The 9,725-nt window shown below is 40.2% G+C and overlaps 1 protein-coding gene across 1 annotated transcript; it reads left to right on the top strand.

The window, feature by feature from the left end:
• The first annotated feature begins 7,365 nt into the window (after positions 1-7,365).
• LOC148875068 (uncharacterized) lies at positions 7,366-8,439 on the top strand. Its single transcript, XM_088964799.1, has 3 exons — positions 7,366-7,567; positions 7,709-7,778; positions 7,897-8,439. The coding sequence occupies exons 1-3, from the start codon at positions 7,393-7,395 to the stop codon at positions 8,039-8,041; spliced, it is 390 nt and encodes a 129-aa protein (XP_088820925.1). The 5' UTR covers positions 7,366-7,392; the 3' UTR covers positions 8,042-8,439.
• Positions 8,440-9,725: the final 1,286 nt, after the last annotated feature.

Raw genomic sequence — 9,725 nt, 5'->3', positions numbered from 1 at the left:
GTTGGGCTTCTTCTCTAAGAGTGGTGTGGAAGGCGATGCACATGCTTGCGTCATTAGCCCCATGAAGCAACAACAGGGCTTGGAAGCTATCTGCATGCTCGACCAGATCTATTGTGCCCTTGTAGGTCTCGAAGGTGGGTGCTTTGAAATTTTTTGGCCTTAGGGCCTTGAGAATTTCTGGCGTAAGTGGAGATTCTTGGGATCTGATAGGCTACCTAGAGGAAGCGCCTACCTAGCTAACTGCCTTGCTGTCTACTTTCGTTTTTGTCACGCTCGTAGCCAAGGCGAACTGACTCTTCTTCACAACGCGATGAGCACGTCTTTGGCGCTTTCTCTTGGACCCATCGGACGAGCTTAAAGCTTCAGTCCCGATGGGGGTCGTAGCCTGGCTTTCTACTTGTAGCTGATTCTGATCATGTACAGGGGCCACATTGTCATCCAGGGGTTGGTTTTGAACTTGCTTAGGAACCCAGTTGGAGACCTGAGCTTGATTGTTAACCCGAGATGGGATAGGGTTCTGGTCTTCGACCTGGTTCAATCTTGCATTCTGTCATGGTACCTACCAAGGTTGTTGTACCTTCTGATTTTGGTGTTGAGACTGGTGTTGTTGTTGTTGTTGTTGCCCCCTACCATGAAGGCGAACTTGCTTTCCTAGAACTTAAGTTGTTAACTCATGCCCCATACATAGAGATCACATTCTGTGAACCATGGGTGTATTGGACGAGTGCACTCACCAATCATAAATGCCCACATGGAATGAGCACGGGATGGATAACGTTAATAGAAGTTTGGCCATCAATTGATAGAATCCAGTTCCAGTAGACAAAAACATATTTTGAACTTCCCCTCCTTATCCGCTCTTCATTTTAAACTATAGCATAGGCTTCACTCCACACCGGCACCCCTATGAATGACGAAGCGTAGGCTTCACTCCACACTGGCACCCCCGTGAACAATAAAACCCCTAGCGGCACCAGGAAGTGCCCCCGTTAACGATGAAGCTCATTGGCGTCTTTTGGTTTTCTCCTTTCATTTGTTGGTTTTTGATCTTACCCTAGTGGCACTAGGAAGTGCCCCCATGAACGACGAAGCTCACCAACACCTTTTGGTTTTCTCCTTTCATTTTTCGGTTTAAGTACTCGACAAAGATGGTTGTTGAGTACTTAAACTTGATGGGAACCTTGGATGCGGCCAGCTTAAACCGACTCAATCAGCTTCGAGTACTAAGCTTCAAAGGGAACTTGATTTTTAGCAAAATCCCCAACCTCTTCGGCCTCACCAATTTCAATTCAGTCTTCCTGAACGATAATATGTTCCATCGTCCCTTCTCAAGCTCCAGCGATTGTACGTTCTTTACTTGCAAGACAATCGGTTAACCGGAGAACTCCCACCTTTGAATCAAACCAGTGTCAGATTCTTCAATGTATCAAACAATAAACACTCCGGCGAGATTCCGATAACCCCTACTCCCATTCGGTTCAACTTTTCATCATTCTCAAGTAACCTAGACCTCTATGGTGATCAAATAGATAGGCAATGTAGTAACGAAACTCAAACTTAAAGCCTCCCTTCAAGTCACTGATGACACGTTACATATGGGAAAAGGGGGAACAAACTCAAACTCAAACTCAAGCCTCCCTATTGCTAATCTGCTTGGCTCTTTCATGGATGGCTTGCAGAAGAAGGAATGCAGTTGAAGGGAGGAGGAAAGCAATGGTTCAACCGGATTCTTTCACTAAACGTCCATTAAATTAGTAAATTTTAAATACGCCGACATGGGCATTTGTGACTGGAGGGTGCACTCGTCTAGTGCACCCATAGGTGCATAGAATGTGATCTCTCGTACACATTGCACTAGGTCATAGAACTTGTGTGCATCAACTGCAATGGTTGGGTCTAGTGGAACGTTGACTTGCCCAATGGTCACTGTAGAAACTTGGTTGTTGTTGTTGACTAGGTTGCTTGACAATGCCATTGGTTCTTGATTTCAGAAAGTAAAAAATGAGTACTTAGCTTTTTGTATCAATTTCCCATAGATGACGCCAATTGATGTCGCACGATTTGGCTGCTCCCACCTGTCAAGTGATTCAGACCCTACTTCGGATATCTCCTGGTCAAAGCCGAGCTAAAAGGTGGCCGAGCTGATATGTTCTGCGAAAGAGAGAGTTAGAGTGCCCGGGTTGTCTTTACTCGGGGAGATCACTTCGATGCTTAAGTCAGAAAGTATTTGGGAATTCTATTAAAGATTGAGAGAGCTTAAGAATGTATGTTAGTGCATACCTTTACAGGTAGAAATGAGTGCCTTATATAGGCACCTGCTGTCAGAGCCCTCTTACAACGGTTTTCAGCTTCTCATAGAGTCATTTCTGCTTAGTTCGGCGCATTAATGTGTCAGTTACAAGATCTACATAAAGGTTACGATCTATTTGGTTAACTCTGAGGTGTGCATTGCAGTAAGCTGGTTTAACGATCGAGGTACACGCGCACCGGAGATCTCAGGTTGGTAACGTGTTATTGGTCTAAGTTACCGAGCTCTCCTCATAGGCCACCATGGATCCCTACAGCTTAGCTAGTCTCTGAGACAGGTTGCCATGAGTTGGGGGTCCTATTAGTTTTCCCTTGCCGAGGTGGAGGTCGACCTAGGCAAGGTGACTCAAGCACTGAGGTGTCACTTGAAGGCCACGTGTTGCGAGATGATTGGGAGGACCAAATTACCTGTCATCAAAATCCAATAAAAATGAGTGGGTGGACCGAAGGTTTTAGGTGTGAAAATATGGGGTCACGGAAATTTGGAGGAGAAGCTCTAAGATATGTCTAAAGAGACTATCTTTAAAATGTTATTTTCCCCCACTTGGTTTTACTGAGTTTGTTGTTAGATTATAGACATATCTATTCCCAAGATACAATAGAGCCTTGGGCGAGAATTTGTAACCAGAAAAGTTGAAAAGCCTCCAAAGAAACCTTTTGTGAGATAGTAGCATATAGAAGATGGTGCTGGTTTAGAAAAGGCTCATTGAACAGTCATAATTTCGAACGTTGTGACTGTTAAAAGGTATTTAACAGTTAATGACTATTAACTTTGAATAGTGGCTCTTGATCATACCCGATCAAATTGTGACCATTGAAACATCAATGGCCAACCTTGCACCAAAAGTCAAAGCCACCCTTCGTGAGGCGCACAAGTGCTTGCAAAGTGTAATCAAAGTATGCCTCTAAAGTGCCTTATTGCGCTGCACACACGCGCATTACGCAGTAGCAAGCCTCCATACTCCCATATTTATTTCTAAGGAGTGTAAATAAACTCATTTAAAAACTCAAAACAAGTTTTTTAATTTTCCAATGTAGGACACTGAAAACTAGTTTTAGTAAGAAAAACTATTTTTTCAAGACATGTGTGTAAGTGTATTTTCCATGTAATTGATTAATCAAACCCCATTGAATTTAATCTCTAATGAGATTAAAATCCAACTGTACGTACTTTATAGACCTTATACCAACAAATTAAAAACCGATTGGCAAAAAGTTTCCCTGGTTATCACTTACCCATCTTCCAAGTGGATAAGTAACTTTTGCACCTAGGGAAAGTTGCCTAACACTTGGATGGGACAAAATTTCCACTTTTACTAATAGTTTTTTATAACTAAAATGGTTATTGTTTTATTTACTTGTGAAATAAACGAACATGGGCAAATGCCCTTACTTGGGTGAGAATTAAGTAACTTCCAAAAAAGCAAATGAAGCCTTAAAAAAATAATCATCACTCATACATTCCCTGTAATTTGACCAAATGGGAAGACCCCTCCCTTAGGATTTACCAATTGACTGATTTACCCCTTGTCTCTATAGTTAGCTGCTATTCTACTAAGTCCCCATTTGGTGTGTCTTTCCATGCAGGTTGTTAGAGGTTTAGAAGCTTGGCATCCTATATTTTCATCTTTTCCCATTTGGTTGGGGGAAGATCTAGCCTCCAAAAGACTATGCCCTAAAAAGATATAAGAAGCTCAAATTGAGCTTATTTTGGGAAGTTAGAAATGGAGCTTCTTTTCTTTTTTCATCTCGTCTTATGTAAAAGTCCACTACATCTTTGGATTATCAGATCTTCCAAAAGATCTTTCAAAAGAGATTGCCAAAGGACACCTTATTTGTTGTACCTCCCCACCCATATGCCTCAAATAAAGTGCTCCACACTTTTAAAAACTTATGAAAATTCTACTTTATCTTTTAATGTAACTTTTTTGTATATTATATGAATAAAAATATCCTCCCTCTGTTTTTTTTACAAAAATCAAAACAGAAAATTATATTAACATGGCAAAACGATTTACATCTAGACTCTCTACCCTTTTTTGGTAGTTCATACTTCATAAATTAAACTCCATTTATTGTTGGTTCCGCTTTTACACACATCATATACTATATTGTGAACCATAAAATCTAAGACTTCTAGATACATGAGCTTTATAAGTGTATTGATTGAAAGCATTTATTTATAGCTAAGGCTTGATCCTTCAAAAATTTCTCCGTCCAATCACACTCAGTCAATTCTGCATTTTTACCACTACATTTGTTGCATCTCTAAGAACATAAGAACCTGACTAAGTTTCTTGACTTTGGTTTCTTCCAACCCTCTTAACTATTACCCACCACTCTACAACCAAATTTCTACGAGATTTACACATACTCCCTACTTCTGGCAATACTTTACTGTCTTTTAAAAATATCACATAAGTTGTAGTAATATTGCCAGTATTGGAATATGATGGTGTGCAATCTGGTAGCTCCTTGCTGGAGGACAATTCAGATGTCGAGCTGACGAGGTCGGTTGGCCTAACTGTAAGAAAAATAGTTAGAGTACCCAGAGTGTTTACCCGAGATGGGCACTCTGATGCTTAAGTCAGCAAAGAGTGTTTGAGAGTGCTAGAAAGTGAGAGAACTAGTGAGAGTAAAATCGCACATGTCTTCTGTGGTTGAAGGAGGTGCCTTTATATATGCATAGGGGTCCTAGTTTCGTGTTCGGGATATCTGAGAATGTCGAAGCTTATCGACCCGTGATCTTCAGGGCATGTGGTGAATGTGGGCCTAACACATTCTTCCCACATTGCCTCTCCTTCAAATCATACGGAGGGCAGGGTTATCCATGCTAGGTGAGTGTCATGCTACTGCCCGACTTGGGATGGATGGGTACATTACCCTAGGTTAAGTGAATTTGCTATGCAGGTTGCCAGGTTGGTGAGTCAGAACCCCAAAGGTTGACTAGTTAGGTCATTTGACTACCTGAGTTGGAGGAGGAGTGTAGGTCGGTCTTCAAGGTCCTCAAGTTTCATAGCAGAGGTGGTATGTGTTGTCGTGTCACTGAACATTTTGTCAGTCACCTCAGGTAGCACCAAGGTGTCATCAGACAATTCAAAGGTACCACGTGTCACAACATGATTGATTGGCCAAATCACCCCTCATCAGGATCAAAAGATCTATCCACATAAAGTTGAACTTGCATCTTCTTGAACATGATTGTTTATGATGTTTGCCATTGTCGCTGAATCCTTAAGATCCAAATACTGTAAATAGAATTTTATTGTTTCTAGCACTGAGGCTTGACTGGGTCTCCTATTATCAAATACTTTTTTATCACACATCCCAAATTAACCTGACACCTATTATAAATTTGGCCAGCAAGTAGGTCTTAAAAGATTTCTCAACCTGACCCAGTTGATCTCCCCACCATTCCACTAGCAATCACATGTAGGGGTGTCAATGGACTGGCTTTGGGTTGGACTCCATCCAAATCAAAATCCATTTGGACGGATTAGATGAACCAATAAGACATATTGAACTTGGACGGACTGGACGGACTAGTATGACATATTGGATTTGACCTAGTCCATCCATAATGAATTTACATTGGATTGAGCCAATATCTGGTCCATTGATAGAAGGTTAGAACATAGGTGTCAATGGACCAGGTTTGAGTTGAAACCAATCTAAATTAACAGGAATTTGAACAGATTGAACAGTCTCTGGACCGGTCCAAAATAGTCCAAAATATTCATTAGACTGAATTGGACCAGGTCCTTTTGTAATGGACTCACATTAGACTGGACCGGATTGGACCAAATCCAGTCCAATTGACACCCCTAATCACATGAAGTTCCTTCTCTTTCAATCTTTCCAATTGATAGAGATAAGGATAGTTTTCTTTAACTATAACATTAGGGTGAAAATGAAAAGTTGAAAATAGGGTCAGAGAAAAGATGAAAAAAATAAGACTTTTGTCAAATATCTTTTCCTACCTTAATTCCATTTCTTGTATTAATAAACCCCTTGGAGTTTGAGGTCTTGTTTCAAGTTATTAGATGTGAGAGAGAGAGAGCCCAATGGTTGACATACGTGTTATACTCACGCTTTGGCTCTCTAATCAATATGCCGGTTCTCCCAAAGTGCATTTAACAGAGCCGAATCGCACATGACACATGGGCACATGGCTCAGGCTCATTGAACAATGAACAGTACCGGAGTCTCTAAACACATCTCTCGGTACGCTGCGCAACCAGCTCCAGCCCAGCCCATCTTTAACAAGACATGGCTCATATCTAATGCTATTTGTATGCCCATTTTGTAGATGCATTTATAAAAATGGCCCATGAAAAGTGAGGCCACGTCTGATGCGAACCGTATCCAATTGTCCCGTGTTTCACCCATGCATTACGGATCTTCTATCCACGAGCTTTCAATTATCTCTTATGGCATTTGGCGCTGGATCTGTCTGGCACCTTATAGGCGTCTCACACGTACATCCTATCATGCATTAAGAACATCTCTCATATTTATTAATTACTATTCATAAAAATTGTTTTTATTACACGGTGGCCTGTGAGGAGCAGATCCCGCTAACATTCACTTTTCTTTGTTCCTCCAAATGGGCAATTAAACAAGGAGGAGATATCCCCAAATGCACGGTTGGCTGTGGGACACGTGTGGAGCGTGGTCTATTGGGACCCTATGCAATTTCGAGAGAGACGGTGAGTCATGAGTGATGAGTTGAATGGGCATTATAGTCATTTAAGAATTGGCAGAGTCGCTATATAAAAAAAGGAAGATATGCTCCTCACACCAATCGTACAGCCACATCTCATCCTATATCAAAACCATCTTCCCATAGATAATAAATATAAATGTAGAAGATGTTGCCGATGTATGGCAAGACATGCCCACGGTTGGGATGTTTTGTGAGGCGCGGTCTATCGGGACATTGAGTTAATAGACAAAATGGGCATTATGGTCATTTTATGGAATTAACAGAGTCGTTGTCTAGGAAAAAGACATGTGTCCATCGATATGTCCACAGGTATAAGATAAGAAATGGGGTGAAGGGATAACGGGCAAGAGATTTGGAAAATGGCAGCAAAGGTGTGTAGTATCTGTATCTCTTCTTCTTCTTCTCTTTCCACCCTACCCTCACTCTTCTCCCCCTCCAAATCATCGTCACCTCCTCCTATCTGTTGCACCCTCCTTCAGTCACCACACAGGAAGAGGCCTCAGTCTCAGCGTTCTAAAATTCGTGCGAAACTAGGTAAATAAAAATGGCGAATTATCATCAAGGCATGATCAGATAGTTTAATTTAATTTCCTTCTTTTCTTTCTTTTATTTCCCTGCAATTTATATTAAAAAACAAGGCTTAAAAAATGATGACTGATGAGTAATTTTTGGTAGGTGGTGGAGATGGAGATGTGAAGCCAGCAAGGAAGAAAAAGTTCATCACTAGAGAAGAAGAACCACAGCAGTAAGAAATGGTTCCATCTTCTTCCTTGTTTTTTTTTATTACAGTACACATTTAGTAGTTAATTCAGTGACAGATACAAAGAAAGAAAAAGAAAGCTAAATATGAATGAATTGCTTAGGTATTGGCAGACAGCAGGAGAGAGGGAGGGGGAGAACCCCATGAAGACTCCTCTGCCCTACATTATCATTTTTGGTATGTCGACACCCTTTGTCATCTTAGCGATTGCTTTTGCTAATGGTTGGATCAAGGTGCCTGTGCGGTGATCATGAGCTGACTAATTATTCAGGCCGGCCGCCGGCGACTAGCATTTCAACAACTCAATATTAATCCTTCTTCGTTCCATGTTATATATGTAAATCCGATGTAATACTACCGGAGACCAACTTCAACATCTGTTTGCGCATATTTGTTTCTTTATGGACCGATCCCATTTTTCCGCCAGGGTTCTGCTTTCGTGGTTCATCTTGTGGTGAGCAATATTTCTGTACGCGTGCGTAAAAGAGAGTTGCAGGGGTTGAAGATTGTTTTTTCAAATTTAAAATGTTATCGAGCTTCATTGAATTAAAACTTTAGACGAGCAAACAAATGCATGTCCCTAATAAAGCATGATGGAGAATTGTCATCTTAGTTATTTAATAAAATATTACAGGATTTATTGGCATCTTTTTTGTCAGAAAGTTAATACCCTGGTGACTGCATTTGTGTTGGATTTAACAAGAGATTAAACTCAAATTATTTGGTTTCTCTATTTAAAAGTGATCAGAATAAGCCGGGAGAGAGAGAGAGAGAGAGAGAGAGAGAGTAGTCGAATATCAGTAGAAACAAAGTTTGAAGGCACGTTATTGACTTACTGTCTTTCTGAATTTGGAATAATCCAACCCTAAGAAGTCTTTCCATGAAAAGATAAAGAGTGTGAGAGGCTATGAATTGAGTTTCATATAGTGGGTCGAAAGGCCCAAAACCTCGCAAAATGAAGCCCATTATAATTTTTTGTGTATTGTGTCCCTTGATAACGTTGAGGAAGGACTTTTTCGTTGTCATGGTTAAGTTGACCTCGGCCACCCTTTGATGTGAGAAGTAAAGGGGTAAAAATTGAAATACTCTTTAGGTACCATAAGCTAACGGAGTCTTTATTCCTTGACCCGTGCGATGCACGGGCTTTGTTGTAAGAAATTGAGCTAGAAGATTCTTATGCCATTTCTTATTGGGTTAAATCAGACAAAATTCATAACAAACATTATTTTTCTGATATGTATTTTTTGATAAAGTTGTTTTAAATTTCGTTAATTTTTTATTTTAATAATATTTATTGAAGTTGGTTATACCAATGTTTTAAAAATCAATCCAGAACTGAAACCATTTTGGCCACTGCCTTTATAGGGTAGTGGTTCGACAGTCCAGTCCAAATGAATAGCCATTGCAACTTAAAATATGAAATAATAAAAAGATAGTTAAAATACAAAATGTCCAAAATTTGTTGTTTGGGTCAATGGTTTGACTGCCCAAGCAAATGGGTCACTGACCAAGTCAAAGGTTTTCGGCAAAGAATGGTTCAAGGGTGAAATGAAACCAGTTGTCTAGACAATTTCCAAGCCGAATAGTCCAACCGTCCGAGTAGATGATGGCTCAAAAACCATGGATAATATAATATAAAATGTTATGGAAAAGTACGGATAGGTCCAATGCAGATTTCTGATTCCATTGCAGACCTATAAACATTTAAAATATTAAATACCTCCACTCTATACACCAATGACCACCTATGAATTGGCATCAATTCCGAACTGGCACCTACCCCAACTGTACTTTGGGCCTAAAAATTCTAACCCTGTGCTGAACCATCATTCTCCCAAAATGTTATATTTTTTATAGGAAGTATAAAATATTATATATAATATATTATATATTCGGATTGAATTCAGATCACCCCTTATCCAATTTGAAAGG

Source organism: Nelumbo lutea, chromosome 1, assembly GCF_056320005.1.
Source record: "Nelumbo lutea isolate HS-2025 chromosome 1, American lotus-T2T, whole genome shotgun sequence".
In the NCBI taxonomy this organism is placed as follows: domain Eukaryota; kingdom Viridiplantae; phylum Streptophyta; class Magnoliopsida; order Proteales; family Nelumbonaceae; genus Nelumbo; species Nelumbo lutea.
This window is presented reverse-complemented; position numbering and strand designations above follow the sequence as displayed.